At 41.0% G+C, this 24,874-nt stretch overlaps 1 protein-coding gene across 2 annotated transcripts in view; it reads right to left on the bottom strand.

The window, feature by feature from the left end:
• Ttbk2 (tau tubulin kinase 2) overlaps positions 1-24,874 on the bottom strand; it is a 117,754-nt gene that overhangs the window by 57,585 nt on the left and 35,295 nt on the right. Inside the window, exon 4 of one of the 2 annotated variants that reach the window (XM_057780314.1) lies at positions 257-330. The exons of the other annotated variant lie outside the window; for it this stretch is intronic. Coding sequence (XP_057636297.1) covers positions 257-330 — 74 coding nt within the window. The remainder of the gene's footprint in view (positions 1-256; positions 331-24,874) is intronic. 2 annotated transcript variants of the gene reach the window in all.

The following is a 24,874-nucleotide window of genomic DNA, read 5'->3' as shown; positions in this document are numbered from 1 at the left end:
CTGTCATTTTTATGAAGATTCACTGTAATTGGGTATTTTGATCAAAACTAAAAGATTTTTGTTTTTGTTTGCTTGTTTTTGAGACAAGGTTTCTCTGTATAACAGTCTTTTCTGAAACTCCCTCTGTAGACCAGGCTGGCCTCAAATTCAGAGATCTGTCTGCCTCTGCCTCCTGAGTGCTGGGATTAAAGGTGTGCACCACCACTGCCTGGCTAAAACTAAAAGATTTTAAGACACATTTTTCAAAGTAACATACCTGCAATTGCATGACCACATAGTTGAAACGATCATTTCTCCCACAGCCAATAAATCTACAAACATGGTCTTTCCCTGGATGAAAGAGAAAGAAAAGTGGGAAAAGATGGTTTCTCTTTTAGAAAGTTAACAAATTGGATTTCTGTATAGTACTTTATGACAATATAAACTATACAAAATGCATCTTGAGACCATAAGGAACATAACATTTATATTTTTTATTTTATCCACCCATTGCTAGGTCCTCCTCTACTCCTTCCGTACTCAAATAAATGCTAAATGAGTAAAGAAATACATAAGAGAGTAACTAAAGGTGACTTAGAAGAAAATATTTAAAAAGTGACTTAAGATTAACCTGAGAAGATAAAGAACTATTAGACACACAAACACTGAACTGTACACATATTCTGACATATACTATTTATATTACTGCAGCAAGTTACATGATTGTTCTTGGTCTCACTGATTTGGATCAGCCTTGTGCTTTTCAACACAATTTTAACACATGAAATTCGAGACTAGCTGGGATATATAGAAGGAATGAGAAAAACAGAAATCTGGGACTATGTCCTGATTCCTAAAACTATTACTACTGTCCCCCTGCCCCCCCCCCCCAAAAAAAAAAACAACCAAGCTCAGGAAATTACAGAAAAGACATTTGGCTTAACACAGGAAATAAGAGGGGAGGGCAGACAAGAGATGGTGCTGGAGAGGCAGGCAGGGACGAGATCAAGAGTTGTGTGCTCCACGGCCAAGAATCTGAACCATATGTTTAGGTCAGTGGTTTCCACCTGTGGCTATCATCACAACCACCTGAAAACTTAAAAGATTACTAAATGCCACAATCTGTAAGAGAAAGATACAACTTTGAAAAATTCTATAAATGAGCTGGAGATTGAGATGTCAGAGGCAAGAAAGTTTAAGGCCACCCTTCACTATATGAATTCAAGGCCAATCTGGGCTCAATGGTGAGACTATCTCAGAAGACAAAAATTAAAAAGCCCTGTGAAAGAAAGAAGAAACTTTAAAATCTACAACCTAAAATATAAATCATCATGACCAAAAATAAAGAGTTCTTCAAAAAAGAAAATACAGAATGCCCTGGCAGGAAGAAGATTCTGAGAGCAGATTATCACGGAAATGACAAATTCCATGGAGAAGCTGACCCATGAGCTCGGAAGCCCTCAGTGGGAAGAGTGCCTGTTGCGCACGCACGAGGAGGCAGAGACAGGATGACTGCTCAAACTTTCTGGTGGGATTCTGCTGGATTCTGCACGGTGAGCATGGTAGGCATGCACACACACATGCGTGCGCTCACACACACAGACACAAAGCAAAGGCTGCTGTGTGAACAATTGGGCACTCATTAGGGAATGGAAGGGACAGAAACCTTTACAGAGGGTAAATGAATGAGACAATGAGGGTAGACAATCTTGGAAGCTAGCTCGTAAAAATAAAACAGCAGGGACACATAGGATGCTAGAAACTGGACTGAAGAAAAAGATTGGAACAAGTTTCCAAAGTAATTTGTCCACTTAAAATAAAAATGCAGTCAGGCCCCACTTTGGCTAAAAATTCAACATCTTTGTTTGGTTTGGGGAAACAAGGTTTTGTTGGGCCAGGATGGCCTTAAAATCTTCACTCTCCTGCCTCAGATTCTTGAGTGTTGGGATTACAGGCCCGTAATTTTTTTGTTTGCTTGTTTTCAATTTGGGTTATCAGTGTGGGTTACCACATTGACAATCAAATAACAATCATTTCCTCACCTCAGTCACAGAAAAAGTACAAGGCTTTAATTAATCAGTTTGTTGTCAAAACCTCAAAGACCTCATTTCCACAGCTGAAAATACACCAAAGTGAGAATGGAACTTGCTAGATAGATGAAGATTGTGATTCTATCCTTAACACTGTAAAAGAACAAAATTAACACGAAAAAGACTCGTCACCTATCACATTTTAAAGACAAGGTATCAATCCTGCCTCAGCCTTCAAATTGTGGGATTGCAGGTATGGACTACTGTGCCCAGCTTCTTGTAACATTTACATTACATCAAAGACATTTCAATCACATATCAACAAAAGATACTACTAGAATGCTCCTCTAAAATATCTGTATTATACTAGAACACTTTGTCCTTGCTATCAAAATCACCTGGCCAGGCTCACCTCGAACTCATAGAGATCCATCTGCCTCTGCCTTCTGAGTGCTGGGATTCAACAGCATGCACCACCTCTGCCCAGGTTCACCCAATATTTTTTGTTTGTGTGTTTGTTTAGCAGTACTGGGAACTGAACCAACTATCCTACACATGCAGTCAAGTACTTTATCACTAAGATAAATCCTCTCCGGCCTTTTATTTCACTTTCCAATTTGAGGTAGTCTCAATGAATTGCCTAAACTAACCCTGAACTTCTGCCTCCAGAATGCCAGAGTTATAGGCTTGCATCACCACTTAGCCGGAATTACCCGGCTTTAAAAAAGAAAAGCAAATGCAGATTTGAATTAACTGTTGATTCTTTACTGAGCAATCAAAACATGGCCAGTGGAAAATTTTCTAGGATTTGTCAATACATTTCTATCACTTTAGGTGATAAGTCAATGAGCTCATTTCTCATACTCTATAGCAGTGTACTGTCTCTCTTTTATACTTACACAATTAATGAAACTATTTAATAAAGTTAACACAGTAAAAATGTATGGGTTTGGAGCAACTTTGACTTAATGACAACAGTAATTCTTCACCACCACTAGAGCAACTGCTCAGATGGCGTCTGTGTGCCCAGTAAATGCCGGAACTGTTGGACCCTAGCGTCCAAACACCGAGGAAGAGTCGCCCCAGAGACCACCTCACACACCACAGCCGATGCAAAAGCATGAGGATTTTATTAATTCTGTCATGACAGGGTCCCTCAGCATTCGGGAAGCCGAGAGACCTCGAATAGCTGGTACAGTCTATTTTTAAAGGGGCCACAGAAGCAAGGGGGGTTGTTCTTTGACTATTATGATTGGCTTATTCGAAAGGGCTATTACCAATAATTGACTGGAGAGCTGTTGCCAGATCAGATGAGGTAAGAGGTCATTTTGACCCTGTTTCCCAGGGGACCGAATCAAAACATATGTATATGGGTAATTGCTCAGGAACTGAGTACGTGCAAGTGTAGCTGTTAGGTCCTTGGTTTCCAGGGGAGGAGGGGAAGCACTATGGCACGGAGGCTGAGAGGATTCAAAATTGTCAGAAATGGCTTCAGAATTGTCTTAAAGTCTTACAGAACTAGCTGAGGACTACAGGGAACACACACTGTCCTGGTACCTTATGCAATGCCTAATAAACAATGAGACAATATTTGCCAGTGAACAAATTAAGAGAAATAATAGTAAAATAAACAGAATATGCAAGCATTATTCTGTTTTATGCATTTTCACGCATCAATTCTCAAAATAATTAAGTATCAGCATTTCCTTTGTTTTTCAGATACAGAAGTAGAGAATTGGTGAGGTTACTTAGTTCAAAATTATACAGCTAGACAATGATGGCGCAATTTGATTCCAAAACTTTTACTCTCTTTAAATATATATATTTATTTATTTATTATTTATTAGAGGGGTGTGTATGAGTATACTAGAAACTCCTGTGGAAGTCAGAAGACAACTGTGGTAGTTAGTTCTCTCTCAATCTTCCAGGCCCCAGGGTTGAAACTTGGGTTGTAAGGCCGGACGGCTAGTACCTATACCAGCTGAGCCACCTTTCTGGCCCCAGAAAAACCTTTTTCTTAACCATGACATCTGAAACAACTGAAACAGATTGTAAACTCAGGTAATAGCTTGTTAATAAAAATGAAAACAGACCTTAGTCTGGTTGTGCAGCTACCTGAGAGACTAAGGAGAAGAATTTCAAACTCAAGACCTACCTGGGTTTCAAAGTGACTTAGAAGGACCCTGCATCCAGTCAGGTGGTGGTGAACGCCTTTAATCCCAGCACTCTGGAGGCAGAAGATCCCTTGTATTCAAGGCCAGCCTGGTCTACACAGTGAGTTCCTGGACAGTCAGGGCTGTTACATAAAAAACAAACAAACAAAAAAAAAAAAAAGAAAAAGAAAGTAAAACCCTGCCTCAGTGATAACACATCTGCCTAGCATACACAGGCTGTAGGTTGTACACCCCCACACACACAAATTAATATTAAAACTAAAAGGGCACAGAAAGACAAGACCTCTCTATGTACACCCAAAACACTAAGCTAAGTATTAAGAATATAAAGTCAGTTAAGCTCTCTGCTTTAAGCTTACAGTCCACATACGAACACAAAGAATTAACAGAACATAATGTCTGTAACATTATAAAGTACAATAAATACATAGAAGATTAAAAAATTTTACTCTCGCTGAGCAGTGGTGATGCACGCCTTTAATCCCAACACTGGGGAGGCAAAGGCAGCTAGATCTCTGTGAGTTCAAGGCCAGCTTGGTCTACAGAATGAGTTCCAGTCAGAGCTGTTACATAGAGAAACCCTGTGGGGAGGGGGTGGAGAAGAAGAAATAAAAAGAAAAAAAAAACTTACTCAAGAAGCTCACATGTAAGTCAAATTAGATTTTAAATTTATGATAGCCAGGAGGTGGTGGCACACACCTTTAATCGCAGCACTCAGGAGGCAGAGGCAGGCAGATCTCTTTGAGACCAGCCTGGTCTACAAGAGCTAGTTCCAGGACAGGCTCTAAAACTACAGGGAAACCCTGTCTCGAAAACCAAAAATTAATTAATTAATGATAACATTTTAAGATAAGATTACACATGTACAGAGTTCAATCAGCAGTCAATCAGCAGGGGCTGGAGAGACGGTTAAGAGCACTGGCTGCTCTTCCAGAGGTCATGAGTTCCCAGCAACCACATGGTGACTGATATCTACAATGGAATCTGATGCCCCCTTCTGGGATAAAAGTTGTACAGGCAAGGCTGGAGAGATGGCTCAGTGGTTAAAAGCACTGACTGCTCCTCCAGAGAACCTGGTTTCAATTCCCAGCACTCACATGGCAGCTCACAGCTGTCTGTAACCCCTGTTCCAGAGAATCTGACATCGTTGTACCAGTGCACATGAATAAAATTAAAGTTTTTTTTTCTTTAAAAAAAAAGGTTGTACATGTAGAAAGAGCACTCAAGTACATAAAATAAATAAAACAGCGTGGTACTGGCATAAAAACAGAGCAGTCGACCAATGGAATCGTATGGAAAACCCGGATTTTAACCCACAAACCTATGAACAACTAATTTTCGATAAAGGAGCTAAAAGTATACAATGGAAGAAAGAAAGCATCTTCAACAAATGGTGCTGGCACAATTGGATGTCAACCTGTAGAAGAATGAAAATAGACCCATATCTATCACCATGCACAAAACTCAAGTCCAAATGGATCAAAGACCTCAATATCAATCTGAACACACTGAACCTGATAGAAGAGAAAATGGGAAGTACCCTACAACATATGGGCACAGGAGATCGCTTCCTATGTATAACCCCAGCAGCACAGACATTAAGGGCAACATTGAATAAATGGGACCTCCTGAAACTGAGAAGCTTCTGTAAAGCAAAGGACACTGTCATTAAGACAAAAAGGCAGCCTACTGACTGGGAGAAGATCTTCACCAACCCCGCTACAGACAAAGGTCTGATCTCCAAAATATATAAAGAACTCAAGAAACTAGACTTTAAAAGGATAATTAACCCAATTAAAAAATGGGGCACTGAACTGAACAGAGAATTCTCATCAGAAGAAGTTAAAATGGCCAAAAGATACTTAAGGTCATGCTCAACCTCCTTAGCGATCAGAGAAATGCAAATCAAAACAACTTTGAGATATTATCTTACACCTGTCAGAATGGCTAAAATCAAAAACACCAAGGATAGCCTTTGCTGGAGAGGTTGTGGAGAAAGGGGTACCCTCATCCATTGCTGGTGGGACTGCAAACTTGTGCAACCACTTTGGAAATCAGTGTGGCGGTTTCTCAGAAAAATTGGGATCAACCTACCCCTGGACCCAGCAATAGCACTCTTGGGAATATACCCAAGAGATGCCCTAGCATATGACAAAAGCATTTGTCCAACTATGTTCATAGCAGCATTATTTGTAATAGCCAGAACCTGGAAGCAACCTAGATGCCCTTCAATAGAAGAATGGATGAAGAAAGTGTGGAATATATATACATTAGAGTACTACTCTGCGGTAAAAAACAATGACTTCTCGAATTTTGCATGCAAATGGATGGAAATAGAAAATACGATCCTGAGTGAGGTAACCCAGACCCAAAAAGAAGATCATGGGATGTACTCACTCATAATTGGTTTCTAGCCATGGATAGGGGCCACTGAGTCTATAATTTGTGATCCTAAAGAAGCTAAACAAGAGGGTAAACCCAAGGAAAAACATATAGATATCCTCCCAGCTATGGGAAATAGACAAGATTGATGGGCAAAAAATGGGAATCTTGGGGGGTGGTGTGGGATGGGGATGAGGGGAGATGGGGAGAGAAAAGTGTGAAGGAGAGGATGAGGGGAACTGGGGGAATCGGGGTGATTGGGGGTAAAGGAAGGTTGGATGGGGGAGCAGGGAAACTCATACCTTAGTTAAGGGAGCCACCTAAGGGTTGGCAAGAGACTTGAACCTGGAATGGCTACCAGAAGCCCAGGGCAATGTCCCCAGTTAGTTCATTGGGGCACCTGAGGATAGGGAACCTGAAATGAACCTATCCTATAATCATACTGATGAATATCTTGCATATCGCCATAGAACCTTCATCTAGCGATGGATGGAGATAGAGACAGAGACCCACACTGGAGCACCGGACCGAGCTCCCAAGGTTATAATGAGGAGCAGAAGGAGAGAGAACATGAACAAGGAAGTCAGGACCATGAGGGGTGCACCCAACCACTGAGACAGGGGGGCCGATCTATTGGGAGCTCACCAAGGCCAGCTGGACTGCTACTGAAAAAAACATGGGATAAAACCGGACTCTCTGAATGTGGTGGACAATGAGAGCTGACGAGAGGCCAAGGAGAATGGCACAGGAACTTTCATCTGGCGATGGATCGAGAGAGAGACAGAGACCCAATTTGGATCAATCGTCTGAGCTCTTAAGGTCCAAATGAGGAGCAGAAGGAGGGAGAACATGAGCAAGGAAATCAGGACCACGAGGCGTGCACCCACCCACTGTGACAGTGGAACTGATCTATTGGGAGCTCTCCAAGGCCAGCTGGACTGGGACTGAATAAGCATGGGTTGAAACTGGACTCTCTGAACAAGGCGGACAATGAAGGCTGATGAGAAGCCAAGGACAATGGCACTAGGTTTCGATCCTAATACATGAACTGGCTTTGTGGGAGCGTAGCCTGTTTGGATGCTCACCTTCCTGGATCTAGATAGAAGTGGGAGGACCTTGGTCTTCCTGTAGAGCAGGGAATTTGGACTGCTCTTCAGTATCGAGAGGGAGGGGGAGTGGACTAGGGGGAGGAGAAGTGGAGTGGGGATAGGGGGAGGGGAGCGGGGGGAGGGGGCAATATGTGGGAGGAGGGGGAGGGAAATGGGAAACGGGGAGCAGTTGGAAATTTTAAGTAAAAAAGAATAAAAAAAAAAAAGTTTCAATTAGCCATAAAAAAGAAAGAAATGTGAGCCGGGCGGTGGTGGCACACGCCTTTAATCCCAGCACTCGGGTGAGTTCGAGGCCAGCCTGGTCTACAAGAGCTAGTTCCAGGACAGGAATCAAAAGCTACGGAGAAACCCTGTCTGAAAAAAAAAAAAAAAGTGTCAGTTGCTGAAAAATGGAGCTTGCTTTTACCTTTTTATTCAGTTCAGAACCTAAGCCCATGGAACGGTGTCACTCTTGCTAACACTGAATCTTCTTACCTCCGTTCTCTCTTACAGACCTCCGTTCTCCCTTACAGACCCAGACATCTGTTTTTTACTTGATTCTAGTCCTGCCGAGTTGACAATCAGTATTAGCCACACACACATTAACCATGCTTCCACATGCACCCCCCCACCACCGTAAACATAGATAAATAACGTATGGATAAAATAGAAGGTGGTTATTTCAGACGATGAACGGGACTAACTAGAGGGGAGAGGGAGAACAGGAGTTTATGTTCCCAAAGTACCTTTTATACCTGAATGAAAATGTCATTACTTAATAACAATTTCTTAAAAGAATACACAACTGACAGGTAGATTATGGCAGAAGGCATGAAAATACACGAAAAGTGGCCTGAAAGCCTCGACCACTGTGATAGTTTATCTTCATTGTTAATTTTACCAAATTTAGAATTGCCCTCTATGAGGGCATTTCCAGAAGAGTAACAGACACAAAAAGACTGCTTTCTATCTAGGTGACACTATTCCACGTTGTGGTGTGTGTTGAGAGGCAGGTGAAATAAAGAAAAGAAAAAAGTCAGATAGCACTGTCTTTCTCTCTGCTTTGTGGCTGCTGTGAACTGCTCCGTTCCACCACAGCCTCACGACACAATGGACGTCTTTAAGATCTGAGTCCAAGTAAATTTTTCCACCCTATGTTGATTGTTAGGTATAAGGTCAAAGAGAAAGAAAAGTAATTAAAATACACGCCAGTGTACGATGATATAAACTATGGGAGGTCCTCCATTCCCATGAGTGGTAGCTCCAGACTCTCCCACAGACACCAAGGTTTGAGGACAAGCAAGTCTTATATAAAATAGAATTGTATCTGCATATAACTATAATTTATGTTTATCTTCATTGATTTTTATATTACTTAATTCAATGTAAAGTTAGATATATGGTTGTGATATTGTTTGGGGATTAAAACAATAAAAAATGTGTATATATATATATATATATATATGCTTAGTTCTGATCTTTTTCTTATAATCTTTTTCTTTTCCTCCCCCCTCTTTTTTAAAGACAAGGTCTCATCATGCAATTCCAGAAGAGGTCCATCTGACTCTGCCTGAGTACCGGGATTAAAGAATTAAAGATGTGCACACTTTGTTTTTTTGTTTTGTTTTTGGTTTTTTTGGGTTTTTGTTTTTTTTTTTTTTTTTTTTTGGTTTTTCGAGACAGGGTTTCTCTGTGGCTTTGGAGCCTGTCCTGGAACTAGCTCTGTAGACCAGGCTGGTCTCGAACTCACAGAGATCCACCTGCCTCTGCCTCCCGAGTGCTGGGATTAAAGGCATGCGCCACCACCGCCCGGCTCACTTTGTTTTTATTCTTTTTTATAAAAGGTAGCCCAGGCTAGCCTTGAGCTAAAGAGCTGGAAGATGAGCTGGTTTACATAGTGCTGAGATCAAACTCAGCTCAGACTCTTGGTGAGCATTCTACCGACTAACTCAGTTATAGCTACAACTTCCAAGAATCTTTTCTGTCTGTTTGTTTTTGAGGTAGGGTCTTTCTTTGTAGTCCTGGCTATCCTGGAATTCACTGTGTAGAACAGATAGAGCTCAAACTCACAGAGAACTGCCTGCCATGCCTCCTGAATGCTAGGATTAAAGGTGTGGGCCATTAGCCCTGCAGCTTTCAAGAATGTTTAATCTCCAGTTGGTTGAATCCATACGTAGAACTAATGGGTAAGAAGGACAGATGATAATTTATTTTTGCCCTTATCTCAGTCACTTAATTTCTAAAACCTTTAGAATTTCCTAAGTGACTGAGACTGTCTTTTGTTTAATAAAGGCCCCTAAAGACTTCAGAATGGCCCCAGTCATTGTAAAAATGAATCCATTGCTAACTTCCAGAGAAGCAGGCTAAGGGACAGGGATTAAGCTCTATAAACTCTTGAACAACACTTGAGGCCTTCTAGGATGCTGAACAAGTAGAGGTGTTGACCCTGTGTAAGAACAGTATTCCATTGTGTTTCTTCTGTTTAGTCACATTAAACATCTTTTCCTACTCTATATCGTTAAACTTACCTACTAACATCTATTAAATTTCTTAGGATATTTTCTTACTGTTGCATTTTCAGAACACTATATATTCAATCAGTCCTTTACAAATACATGATTTTCAAACACCTGTTCCCAGTTCATAACCTCTCTTTTCTTTCTCTTTTCATTTGTTTGAGAAAGTGTCAGTGTCTCACTGTGCATGCATCTCAGGTTGGAATCCTCAAATGTATTACATAGCCCCAGCTTGCCTTGAAGGTTTGTTCCTCTTGCCTCAGCAACCAAAGTGCAGCGATTACAGGCATTTGCCAACATGCCACACTGCGGCTTCATCCTTAATGGTATCTTGCAAGCAAACCTTTTAACTTAACAAAGTATAATTCAACATATTTTTCTCCTTTTATGAGTCATGATTTTGGTGTCATCCAACAAACTTCTTGGCAAAATCAGATCATAAAGTGTTTCTTCTGTTTTCTACAAAATGTTGTATAGCTTTTTAAAAAAAAAAAATTGATGACTCATCTTCTTCTTATATAATGTGTGGGGGGTTAGGTTGAAGTTGTTATTTTGTATTTGATTGACTACAGTGCTGGACTGATCTCGGGGCTTTGCAATTCCTAGACAAGCTCTCTAGCCCTAAGTCCTACCACAGCTCTTCTGTGGGGTCTACTTCTAAAACCCCTGTTTTCTCCACTCATCTGGAGTGTCTATCCTTTGCCAATACAATCTTGATTATGCTTCACATTGTTTTAAAAGTTTCTTCCTTTTTATGCTTACATATATATATATATATATATATATATATATATATATATATATATATATATTGGTTTTTCGAGACAGGGTTTCTCTGTGGTTTTGGAGCCTGTCCTGGAACTAGCTCTTGTAGACCAGGCTGGTCTCGAACTCACAGAGATCCGCCTGCCTCTGCCTCCCAAGTGCTGGGATTAAAGGCGTGCGCCATATTTTTTTTGGTTTTTTGTTTGTTTGTTTGGTTTTGTTTTTATTATGTATACAACATTCTGCCTCGATGTATGCCCGCACGCCAGAGGAGGGCGCTACGCTAGATCTCAATACAGATGGTTGTGAGCCACCATGTGGTTGCTGGGAATTGAACTCAGGACCTCTGGAAGTGCAGCCAGTGCTCTTTTTTTTTTTTTTTTTTTTTTTTTTTTTGGTTTTTCGAGACAGGGTTTCTCTGTGGTTTTGGAGCCTGTCCTGGAACTAGCTCTTGTAGACCAGGCTGGTCTCGAACTCACAGAGATCCACCTGCCTCTGCCTCCCGAGTGCTGGGATTAAAGGCGTGCGCCACCACCGCCCGGCCACAGCCAGTGCTCTTAACCTCTGAGCCATCTCTCCAGCCCTGTTTGTTTTATTTTATTTTATTTTGGTTTTTCGAGACAGGGTTTCTCTGTGGTTTTGGAGCCTGTCCTGGAACTAGCTCTTGTAGACCAGGCTGGTCTCGAACTCACAGAGATCCGCCTGCCTCTGCCTCCTGAGTGCTGGGATTAAAGGCGTGCGCCACCACCGCCCGGCTGTTTTATTTTTTTGAGACAGGGTTTTTCTGTAACAGTTCTGGCCATCCTAGAACTCGCTTCGTAGACCAAGCTGGTCTCAAACTCAAAAGAGATCTGACTGTCTCTGCTTCCTGAGTGCTGGGTTTAAAGGTATGTACTGCCATGGCCAATTTGTTTTTTCCCCATGATCTTGTTACTCCAAACTCATTATCTTCTTATCCCGAGTGTCTGGGGATACAAATACTAGACTTTTTGGTACTGTCATATAGGTCAAAGAGGCTTTTTTATTTTATTTATTTATTTATTTATTTTTTTGGCTTTTGAGATAGGGTTTCTCTATGAAGCCCCAGCTGTCCTAGAACTCCAGAGAGCAGGCTGGCCTTGAACTCAAGAGATCTGCCTGCCTCGCTCTCCCAAGTGCTGGAGTAAAGATGTGTGCCACTACTGCCTGGCAAGGCTGTTCATTTTTTAAACCTCTTTTTCCTCTGTTAATTTCTACAGATACATTTTCAAATTTGCGGACTCTTTCACTTGTCAAGTCCAGTGCATTTCTCAATGTTACATATCTTACTTTACTCTTCTCTAGGTCTTCTGTCTCTTTGTAAACTTTCTACCAAGACCATTGAGCAAGCAAGGCGAGCATTCTACTGAGATACAACCCAGCCCTACCAATAAATGGTTCTTGAATTTCTATTGTGAACATGATACATTCAGTCCAACTTGTAAGAGAGGGTGCTGATTTTATGACACTAACCGATTTTGAGAAAAGAAAATCAAATGGCTATATAAAAACCCACAGTGTGGGGCAGCACAATCCATTTGTCAGACACTGCTTCCAAAGTTCTCAACATCCCAGCTCCCCTTCTTCTTTCACTTACTTATTCCTTCTCTAAAGAAACAAAAACTAAGTTCTCAAAATTCTGAAAGTCAAAGTTTGTCTGGAGCTGGATGAGAGTTGACATTGGATATTAAAAGGTCCTTTCAAAATTCGGGATCAACCTACCCCTGGACCCAGCAATATCACTCTTGGGAATATACCCAAGAGATGCCCTATCATACAACAAAAGTATATGCTCAACTATGTTCATAGCAGCATTATTTGTAATAGCCAGAACCTGGAAACAACCTAGATGCCCTTCAATGGAAGAATGGATGAAGAAAGTATGGAATATATACATATTAGAGTACTACTCAGCAGTAAAAAACAATGACTTCTTGAATTTTGCATGCAAATGGACAGAAATAGAAAACACTATCCTGAGTGAGGTAAGCCAGACCCAAAAAGAGGAACATGGGATGTACTCACTCATAATTGGTTTCTAGCCATAAATAAAGGACATTGAGCCTATAATTCGTGATCCTAGAGAAGCTAAATAAGAAGGTGAACCCAAAGAAAAACATATAGTCATCCTCCTGGATATTAACCTTCATCAGGCGATGGAGACAGAGACAAAGTCCAACATTGGAGCACCGGACTGAAACCCCAAGGTCCAAATGAGGAGCAGAAGGAGAGAAAGAGTACGAGCAAGGAACTCAGGACTGCGAGGGGTGCACCCACACACTGAGACAATGGGGATGTTCTATTGGGAACTCACCAAGGCCAGCTGGACTGGGTCTGAAAAAGCATGAGATAAAACCGGACTCGCTGAACATAGCGGACAATGAGGGCTGCTGAGAAGTCAAGAACAATGGCACTGGGTTTTGATCCTACTGCACGTACTGGCTTTGTGGGAGCCTAGGCAGTTTGGATGCTCACCTTACTAGACCTGGAAGGAGGTGGGAGGCCCGTGGACTTTCCACAGGGCAGGGAAACCTGGCTGCTCTTCGGATTGATGAGGAAGGGGGACTTGACTGGGGGAGGGGGAGGGAAATGGGAGGCGGGGGCAGGGAGGAGGCAGAAATCTTTAATAAATAAATAAATAAGAAAAAGAAAAAAAAGGTCCTTTCAGCACAGATTCTTTGTTCCTTCTGGTCATGGTGAGGTAAAATGAAAGAATAAGATTCCCAAACCCACTCCTGGGTTATAAAATATCAGATGAACATGCATGTCACAGAGCTGCTTTCTGCTGGGCTGCTGTGTGCTGTGGCTCAGCATGTGCCTGGAAGACCTCATTAAGAGAGGGTCTGGACAGGCAGGGCAATGCTAGCTCCAGATGACCTGTTGAAGACTGGTCCTGCATAAATAATTTTCTTTTCTACTTGTCTAATTTGTCCAAGATTGCAATTCTGCTTTTATTTTGAAAATCCAGATGCCAGGAGCCCAGGCCCCAAGAAACCTCACTGTTACTTGGGTAGAAGGTAGAAAAGAACTGACTCCACAAAAACTGTCCTCTGGACATCACACTAACTCCTCATGAGTGTGCAGGCACACACAGCTATAATACAATAACATTTACTAGACTGAACAAATAAAAATCTCAGAGATATGCTAATACTCTTTGACAGAATGAAGGGAATCAACAAGAGCACGTAAAAATAACGTTAAGAGGAAAACAATGTACGTCAAAAGAGCATATTATAGACTTATGAAAGAATAAGGCTACAGTGAGGTATGAGGTCCCTTTGGAACTTTCCTAGGCAGTCTTCTGCACTTATTAGATCAAGGGTTTAATCCGGCTAGTACATATTTTAAATTATTTGTTTAAAAATTTTTATTTTATTTTATGTGTATAGGCATTCTTCCTGTAGGTATGTATGTATTTCACACCCATGCAGTGCCCACAGGGATCAAAAAAGGGTCTTGAGTTTCCTGGAACTGAGTTACAGATGATTGAGCCACCATGTAGAAGCTAGGTCCTCTGGAAGAGCAACCAGTACTCCTAATCCAGTCATTTCTCTAGCTCTGTTTTTTTCTATTCCTTTTAATTTTTAATAATTTATTTTTAGTTTATGTGCATTGGTGTGCATATATGCCTATGTGAGTGTGTTAGATCTTGGAGTTGCAGACCATGTGGGTGCCGGGAATAGAACTCGGGTCCTCTAGGAGAACAGCCAGCTCTTAACCACTAAGCCATCTCTCCAGCCCTGTTTTTTGCATTCTTAGGAATGGGAAACAGGAGTAGTCATACTCCGCAGTAGCAGTGGAGCAATAATGCAGCTGTTCTCCTGCAACAGCAGTGTTCTTCCTCAACTATCTCAGTTTACACTCTGTAAAAATCAAAACTGTCATATCCACAATATCAAAGTTAAAGAAAAAAATCTCCCAAATCAAAACACAGTCATGTTTGTCTTTAAGGAAAAATGTAGCTTTCTCCTGGGCTTACATGAGTAAGATAATTTCCAGTTGTTGCACCAAAGATTACAATTAGCTAGCAAACAAATGTATTTAGTCTGCTGTTTCTCGGTAGCGAGAGGATTGTTTCACAGGTGTGGAAGCATACTCCTATAATCCCAGCACTCAGAATACAGAGGCAGGAGAATCACTACAGGTCTGAAGACAGTTTGGTTTACATACAAGTGTGCGCCTGTCAGGAAAGCAGCAAGACCTATCAAAAGAAAGAATGAGCACAGGAATAAAGGAGAAAAGGGAGAGAACATAAAGGAGAAACTTTTCAGTAGTTAGTTATGGCCTCTTCAAAGGGAAAATACAAACAGAACAACCTCGGTTGTACTTAGGCCACGCAGATAGCTAACAACAGTTTATACAGGACAGAAAGGTCATTCACTGAGTTAAGGCAGAGGTTTTTTTTTTCATTTAATGATTTACTTTTATTTTATTTTCACTGATGTTTTGCCTGCATGCATGGATCCCTTGGCACCGGAGGTATAGACATGTGAGAGCTGCCATGTGGATGCTGGGAATTGAATCTGGATCCTCTAGAAGAACAGCCAGTGCTCTTAACCGCTGATCCATCTCTCCAGACCCTAAAGCAGTGGCTTTTTGGGGGGTAGGGGGATTCTGACACAGGGTTTCTCTGTGTAACAGTCCTGGCTGTCCTAGAACTCGCTCTGTCCGCCAGGCTAGCCCCGATCACTAACATCTACCTGCCTCTGCCTCCCAAGTGCTGGGATTAAAGGCAAGCACCACCCGGCAGGCAGTGACTTTTAAATAAATAAAATTACTTTGAAATTTTTATGAAAACACACATATTAATTAGAAAATTTAGCTATAGACTATATGTTCTTTTAGCCAGGAGGACAAAAAGATATATTATGTAATTTTACAACATTCTAAATTTCCCAAATATCAGACCCTTTTATATGACAAAAAAAAAAAAACAAAAACCTCAAATTACCAAATAAATAAAAACTATTGCCAGGTGGTGGCAATGCATGTCTATAATCCCAGCAGTCAGGAGACAGGGCAGGTGGATCTCTGAGTTCAAGGCCAGCTTGGTTTGTATAGCAATTTCCAAGCCATTCAGGGCTACATAAAGAAACCCTGCCTGAAAAAAGAAAGGAAGGAAGGAAGGAAGGAAGGAAGGAGGGAGGGAGGGAGGGAGGGAGGGAGGGAGGGAGGGAGGGCGGGCGGGCGGGCGGGCAGGCAGGCACTTGCAATATAGAAGAGCATACAGATGTATTTTCAAACAATCCCAGTTGGGCGGTGATGGCGCACACCTTTAATCTCAGCAATTGGGAGGCAGAGGCAGGCAGATCTCTGTGAATTTGAGGCCAGCCTGGTCTACAGATCGAGTTTCAGGACAAGATCAAAAAAAGCTTGAGAGAAACCCTGTCACCAAAAACCAAACCAAACAAAAACAAAACAAAAAACAAACCATCCCAGCATTGGGAGGAAGAGGCAGACAGATCTCTGAGTTCAAGTCCAGCCTGGTTTACAAGAAGAGCTCCTGGTCTACATGAGACCATTTCTCAAGGAAACAAAAGAACCCACAAATGGGAAAGTGCCACTGTAACCATCAAGAGACAAGGTCTGTAAAAGAACCTAGTGAACAAGGGGAGAAGCAGGCAGAAAAGCTGAGCATTCTAGCGGCATGCTCACTGCTGGCAGAATCAAGTTGCCTGGGAGAGCAGCAGAACAGCTGTTAAGGAAGAGCTGCTCCTCAACACACCTGACCTAAGGATCAGAAGAGCCACAGGAGCACAGGGGTTAAAGGGGACTACTAGGAAGGGGCCTGCCCTCCCCCCACAAGAACCCCAAGGCCACAGAGACTGACAGCTCCTACTTGCCCCCTCCAGCATACAACAAAATGTGGAACCTGTTAGAGACAGAGAGACCAGAGAACTTCACCTTTCAACTCAGTACAGCCATGTAGGAATTCACTGAAGTATTTTTATTTCTTATGTTCTATTACTTAAGTTCCACTCTTGCATGACGTGGAATTCCCCTCTATGTGCTATGAATATGTTTTATTACCATTGGTTAATGAAGAAGCTGCTTTGGCCTATATCGCAGGGCAGAATATAGCTAAGTGGGAAAACTAAACTGAACGCAAGGAGAAAGAAGGCGCAGTTAGGAAGCCATCACGTAGCTGCCGAAGGAAAAAGATGCCAGCTCCTTAATGGTAAACCATGACCCTCATGGTAAAATCTAAAATAATAGAAATGGGTTAATTCAAGACATAAGAGCTAGTTAGGAATACGGCTGAGCTGTTGGCCAAACAATGTTGTAATTAATATAAATTTTGCAGGATTATTCCGAGTTATTATATAAATAACTCGGCAGCCAGAAAATGAAAAAACAGTCTCCGCTTACACCTGCATATATGTCTTGTTGCTCTGTTAGGCTTTCGGACGGTTGTTCATTCACTCAGTTCACTCTAAGGCATTCTTTACTGTATTGTACTCTTCAGTCGCATCTCGTACACCCTCCATTCTTCTTCACACACCCCATTTTTCTCAAATCCATTTAAAACTTAATCCTTAACTTCACCCACCCTATTTCATTCCCACTTCTAATCTTACTAACTAAAATGTGAGTATAATTCATACTATCCTTGGCTGTTTTATCCAACAGTTACTGAAGTCAAAGGGGCCACTGTTAGTAATTGGCAAGCATGACATCTATACTGCATTTCTATCTAACAGCTATGGTGCCTCTCCCAGTTAGTTACTCAGAGACTGAGATCCTGGACTGAGGAACTATTTTCTGAACTATACATTCAATTCTATCACATCCAAATCCTATATGAACATCGCAAATACTCCAACTAAAATAATATAGCTGATTTAAAAAACTAAAGCAGACAAATGCAGAACCGGAATAGGAGTCACACTGTTGTTAAGGAGCCACATTGTTATACATTGTTACTGAGTCTCCATGCTTTACAAGAATAAGTTTCCTAAGCCTAATGTATTCTGCAAGCCAAGTTTTTCAACCTACGCTGAACTTGTGACCCCATTATGTATGCCCACCCCTTTGCCTTGCTAAACTCCTGAACCTGTGATACACTATTGCCCTTTTGCCTTACGAAAATGTGTCTTTCCAAGACACTTTGATGACCCCCCCTTCTACACGATGTATTCTTGTACATATCTACCCCATAGGCAGCCACTTGTCTACCCAGGTGCTAACAGTCAATTATCTTTCTATCAACCCTAAACCTGCCCCATAAAATGGACCTCAAAAGCCAGTGAGGGACTGCTCTCTGAAATCCTGACTTAGTGGGAGGCAGTAGTCTGGCCAGTCCCTTGTACACATCTAAATACAGCTTGCTTTAATCAGACAGTAGTGGAAATGTTTGTTTCCTCAGGTCTAAAACAAAGAAATAACTTTAGATGTGTAAAGTCCAATGAAGCAACATAAGGAACAAGAAAAATCAAAAACCCTACAGTGATGGCATTTAATGAAAGTGACTTTTTGTTTGTTTTCAAGACAGGGTTTCTCTGTAGCTTTGCTGGAACTGGCTCTGTAGACCAGGCTGACCTGGAACTCAAAGAGATCTGCCTATCTCTACCTCCCAAGTGCTGGGATTAAAGGTGTACACTATCACTGCCCAGTGAATGTAGTCCCAAACTGATAGCTCAAAATAGTAAGTATATTCAAAGAAGAAAAGAAGCTCCTGATTGAGAACACACATTGCTGAATGAAGTAAGGAAGGCAATGTAAGATAAGAAAGAGGAAATTAACAAAGGAAATGCTGATTTAAAAAATCTGATATAGAGAAATAAAGAAGTCAAATAAGATGCTCTGTAGATGAAGGAGAGGCCAGAATAAGAGCCTGAAGACAAGGCAGAAGAACAGGACCGATCAAACAAGAACAACGATAAAAGAATCCGAAGCTTCCCGTGAAATCCCAGGACATGCGTGACAAGTATGAAAAGACAAGATCTGTAGACAAAAATCATACCAGAATAATCAAGTCATAAAGGCTTAGGAAATATGTTTTAAATTTTATTTCTAGGTGTTTTGCCTGTATGTATGTATGTATGTGCACCATATATGTGGCCGGCACCTATGGAGGTCAGAAGGCATGAGGTCCCCTGGAACTGGAGTTATAGACAGTTATGAGCTGCCATAAGGGTGCTAGGAACCAAGCTAGGGTCCTGGACAAAAATCAACATGTGTTTTTAATAGCCGAGCCATTTCAGAAAACATTTTTAAAAGAATCATTTTATTTTAAAAATCCAAATGGCTAGAGAGACAGTTCGTTGGCTAAGGGTGTTTGCTAGTTTTGCAGAGCAGCAGCATTGGTTCCCAGCACCCATGGTGGTTCACAACCATCTGAAATTCCAGCTCGAACACTATCTAGCCTCTGCCAGCACCCTTCACACAAACACATACATAAATGACATCAATCTTTTTAAAAGAACAGGAACATTTCCAGAGTTAGGAAAGGATATGCCAATCCATATGTGAATATGTGAAACATTTAGGACATCAGACAAAACCAAAACCTTACCTGTCATATTAAATTATAACCAAGAAAATATACTGAACACAGCAAGAGAGAAAACCAAGTCATATATAAAGGCAGGTGACTCAGAGTTGTTTAACTGCAACTTTTTAAACGTCAGGAGAACTACACGGACAGTATGTTTCTAGTTATTATTTCATCTTTTTAAAAATTACACTTGTTTATTTAATGTGTGTGGTGATGGTGCGAGCACCAAGGCAGGTGTGGCGGCCAAAGGACAGCTTGAAGAAGCCAGCTCTCTCTTTCCATTATGTGGGGCTCTGGTGCTGAACTCAGCTCGTCAAGCTAGCAAAAGCCTTTATCCACTGAGCTATCTATTTTATTGGATCTATTTCAAGTTCTGAAAGACAATTAATTACTGACAATCCAGACTACTACACCCAATGAAGATAACTGTTGTAACTAAAGGAGAAATACAGCTTCTATGATAAAAGTAGCCAGATCTACAAAAAATACTTGAAGAATCTTTTAAACTGAAAAGAAAAAACCATCTATGAAATAAATGACACTAGAATATCGGTTATGCAAGAAATCAACAAAATGACAACAATCACTACACGTTTCAGCAATAACTCTGAGCATTAGTGGTCTCCATCCCCCAGTCAAGACAGACAAGTAAACTGGGTCAAATGCAAGAAACCATGGATTTGCTGCCTCCAAGAAATATACCTCACACAACAGACAGACACTACCTTAGGGTAAAGAATGAAAAAAGGTGGTTGTGGTGCACATCTTTAATCCCAGCACTTGGGGGGCAGAGGCAGGAGGATCTCAGTGAGCTAGAGGCCAGACTGATCTACAAAGCAAGTTCCAGGACTGCTACACAGAGAAATCCTGTCTCAAAAAACCAAAAAAAAAAAAAATAAAAAATAAAAAAAAAATAATAAAAAAACCAAAAACCAAAACCAAACAAACAAACAAATAAATAAAAATGAAAAAAAGGTATTTCAATCAAATGAACTTAGGAAACAAGCAAGTATTACTCTTCTCATATCTAACAAAATGGACTTCAAATCTAACTTAGGAAAGAAAGATGCTGATTAGGGAACAATCCATTAAGAAGACATACAATCCCAACGTATATGCCCTGAACACAAGTGTATCCAATTTCACAAGACAAAATTATTAGACGCAAAGCCACAGATTAACCCTAGCACAGCAGCAGCGGGTGACCTGAATACCCCACGCTCATCAACTAACTTGTCTTCCCCACAGGGACTAACAGAGAAATACGTGAATTAAATGACATTAAAGATTAAGTGGATGTAATAGACCTCTACAAAACACAGTATCCACATGCTCTTGTCTGCAGCCAGTGAAACGTTCTCTAAAATAGGTCATACACTGGGACAAAAAGCAAGTCTCAACAAATTAAAAAAAAAAAAAAAAAACTTAAATTTTTTTTGTTTTGTTTTGTTTTTCAAGACAGGGTTTCTCTGTTGTAGCTTTGGTGCTGGTCCTGGAACTAGTTCTTGTAGACCAGGTTGACCTCGAACTCACAGAGATCCGCCTGCCTCTGCCTCTCGAGTGCTGGGATTAAAGGCGTGCGCCACCACTGCCTGGTCCTGAAATAATTATTTGTATTGTACATAATGGAGTAAGACTACATGTCAACAAGAAAACCCCTAAAACACAAACTCATAGAGATTAAACAACACACTATTGAATAATGAAAAATAGAAATTAAAAATTCCTAATATCAAATAAAAATGAAAACACAACACACCAAACTGTGGGATACAATGAAAGTAATCCTAAAAGACATTATGAAATCAGAGAACTCTCAAATAAATAATGATACACCTAAGGGACCTGGAAATAGAAGAACAAGTCAAATCTCAAATAAGTAGACAGACATCAATATAATCAGGAAAGAAATTAATGAAATTGAAACAAAATACAATGACTTAATGAAACAAAAAGTTGGTTAACTGAAAAAATAAACAAGATTGTTAATTCTTAGTCAAAATAATCAAATAAAGGTGTAAATTAATACAACTAGAGATGAAAGGTGAGTCATTGCAACAGATACCTATGAAATTCAGAATATCACTACATTTTCCCTTGAAATCATAATGTCAATAAATTGGAACGTCTAAGAAAATTAATTTCTAGATGCATAATGTAGAACTCTAAAATAACTCTAAAGCCATTTCTGACAACTCTGAGGCCAATTTTGATGAGGCCTCTCAGCAGTGGTGTTCCCCCCCCTCCTGGGAACCAAGGACATAACAGCTACACATGCACGTAGATGTTGGGAACTTTCCATCTCCCTGAATAGGGGCAAGATAACCCTTAGGTGTGGTGTTGACTCAGTTCCTGGTGCTTTGACTCACTCCCTGTGAAAGGGGCAAAGTGGCCCTCAGATGTTCCCCCTTACCTCATCTGATCGGGCAACTGTTCTCCAGCCAATTATTGGTAATAGTCCTTTTAAATAAGCCAATCATAATAGTTAAAGAACAACCCCAAGACACCCCCCTTGTTCCTGTGGCTTTTTCCTTTAAAAATAGCCTGTACCAGCCATTTGGGGTCTTTCTGGCTCCTCGAATGCTGAAAGACCCTGTCATGACAGAATCAATAAAATCCTCATGCTTTTACAGCAGCTGTGGTGTGAGAGATGGTCTCTTGGGCAACTCCTCCTCGGTGCCAAATTAAATCAAAATCAGACAATCTAAACAAATATATAACAGTGAGACTGAAATGATATTTTAAAACTCCCAACTAAAAAGGAGAAAAGGTTCAGATAGTTTTACTGGTAAATTTTATCAGACCTTCAAAGAATACCAATGCTTCTTTTCAGGCGGTGGTGGCACACAACATTAATCCCAGCACTGAGGAGGCAGAGGCAGGTGGATCTCTGTGAGGTCAAGGCCAGCCTGTCTATAGACTAAGTTCCAGGACAGCCTGGAAACTCTACACAGAGAAATTCTGTCTTGAAAAACAAAAACCACAACTTAATGAGGCTTATGATGGTTGAAAGCTTTCTGCTCTTGAATCAGACTAGAATTCAGTTCCCAGAGCCCACATAAAGAGGCTTACAACTACCTATAACTCCAGTTCTAGGGAATCCAATGCCCTCTTTTGTCCTCCCCCACTCTCTGTGTCTCACACATGCACACAAATCTTTTGTAAAAATTTAAGTAATGTCAATAGAATAACAACCTCTCCTGTTTTGAGGGGATAAAGATGCTCCCAGAAACCATGATTAGCCGGGTGGTGGTGGCGCACGCCTTTAATCCCAGCACTCGGGAGGCAGAGGCAGGCGGATCTCTGTGAGTTCGAGACCAGCCTGGTCTACAAGAGCTAGTTCCATGACAGGCTCCAAAGCCACAGAGAAACCCTGTCTCGAAAAACAAAAAAAAAAACAAAAAAAAAAGAAAGAAACCATGATTATTAAATAAACGTTCCAGTGTCAGGGATAGGCTACCTCCTGAAAAGTTGTTGGTCAAGGAGGATCCTGAAACCCCCAAAATAGTACAACTTATTGCTAGTGGTAGCTGCCCACTAGAACTAGATGGCAAACCCTTATTGTTGAAGACGTCACTAGCTTTGGGCACAAGATACAGAAAAATCAAGCCAGACTGGGCTGGAAAGCTTCATCCCTGCTAGGTAGCCTTCACACTACCAGAAGGAGCCAGGTAGGTTGCCAGGAGAGAACTGTCATCCTCAGTCTTACTCAGTGGTGAACCCTGTGTGCAATATTACCAACTGGCCAGGCAAACTGAGACCACCACTCCAACACTGGCAAGTCTCTTATGAGGCTTTCTTTTTATAATTATTTTCTCAAGAACCGTGTTATGTAACAAACTTTAGACTGGAGTTAATGCCCACTTACGTCTGGTACTTTAAACTAGGTCAAAGCCTGTGGCTGGCTATGAAGGTGATAAACCTTAATGGGGAAGATAAGATACTCTTGTAGTTTTGCTAAATGGATATGATACGCCAATCTACCCTCTAAACAACTATGTTTGTGCCTACAGTTTAGGGCTGCTGTCAGCTCTAGCCAGAGAAGCTTCTTTTACTTTTTTGCCATGGTCAGCCAGGTATAATAGCATTCATCTGTAATCCCATCACTTAGGAGATGGGAAACAGGAGGATCAGAAGCTCTAGGCCATCCTTGGCAACCATAGGTCAGTCAGTCTGGGATACAGGAGACTAATCTCATAAGAAGTTAGCCTCCAGTTTTCTTACATACTGGAGTCACTCCGTGCCACCTTGTGCCACCAGCAAAGTAAGAATAGCTCAGCACCACAAAAATGTCCCCAATGGTCCAGATGCCGAGCATTATCAACAACAACAACAAGGTGCGGAGCAAAGTATGCAGGAGGCTTAACAAGTATGCAGAAGCCAAAATAAGAGGGTCAACGACGACCTCACTGAAATATAGACCAGAAAACTAAAAACCTATTCATTTGTGGAAAGTAAGAAGTTCTGAGGAACAGGGTACACATAGGTCTGAGCAGACAAGAAAAACATTTAGACAGTAACTTTTAAATGACAAACTGAAAAGAAGAGTACAATGTCTAACAGTTTTACCTAGAAAAGGTATTAGACTTATCTTTAAACTTTATCACTTGGATCCTAAGCAAATCAAGGCCAAAGTAGCTAGGAGAAGCCCTAAAAGAGCTGCAGCAATATCTCCTGTCTCTCAGGACCACGCCCCGGCGCCAAGGACAGAGGATGGTGAAGTAACACTAACCAGGTAGAGCTCTGCCAGTATCTGTGCCCCTGTGGGTGCAGCCAGTGTTAGAGGAGATCACGGGCTCTGTGCAGCCCTGGGGAGGCAATCCCAGCAGCACTTCCCTATGGCTTCTACAATGAGTTGAGGAAAACCGGGGTGTGTGTGTGTGTGTGTGTGTGAGTCATCCTTTTCTGTTTTTCCTTTTCTGATTCTTTGTTTTTTTAGCAGTGACAATTAGGGCTGAGTGGTCTACTATCTTCCTAATGTACTGTACCATGGGAAAGCTAAATCTGAGCTAAAATCAACTTCAAAAATTTATTTTATTAGCATTACATCACAATCCAACAACTGGTAGAGAAACTTGGACAACTGAAAACCTTAGAACAAAGAACAAATTAGTCATCAACCTTATATATCTTTGATATTAGTAATACCAATGTACCATATTAAAGACAGAGATAATGAGACATTATCAACACATTCAGGGTTTTGCATGACTATTAGATTGAAGTCAGAAAAAAATGATTTTTCATTATAGAAAAAATATAGGTACTTGAGTAGTAGTAAGATGAACTTCAAATATGATAAGCTATGCTCTGAAACTAAAGTTAATGAGAACACACAAAGCCTTACTTAGCATTTTTAATCCATTCTGCAGTATGATTTGAAGATAGCATCCATGATAAGATTCAAGAATGTTTAACATAC

This window comes from Chionomys nivalis, chromosome 9 (assembly GCF_950005125.1).
Source record: "Chionomys nivalis chromosome 9, mChiNiv1.1, whole genome shotgun sequence".
Lineage (NCBI taxonomy): Eukaryota > Metazoa > Chordata > Mammalia > Rodentia > Cricetidae > Chionomys > Chionomys nivalis.
Note: the sequence above shows the minus strand (reverse complement) of the source record. Positions and strands in the feature narration are given on the sequence as shown.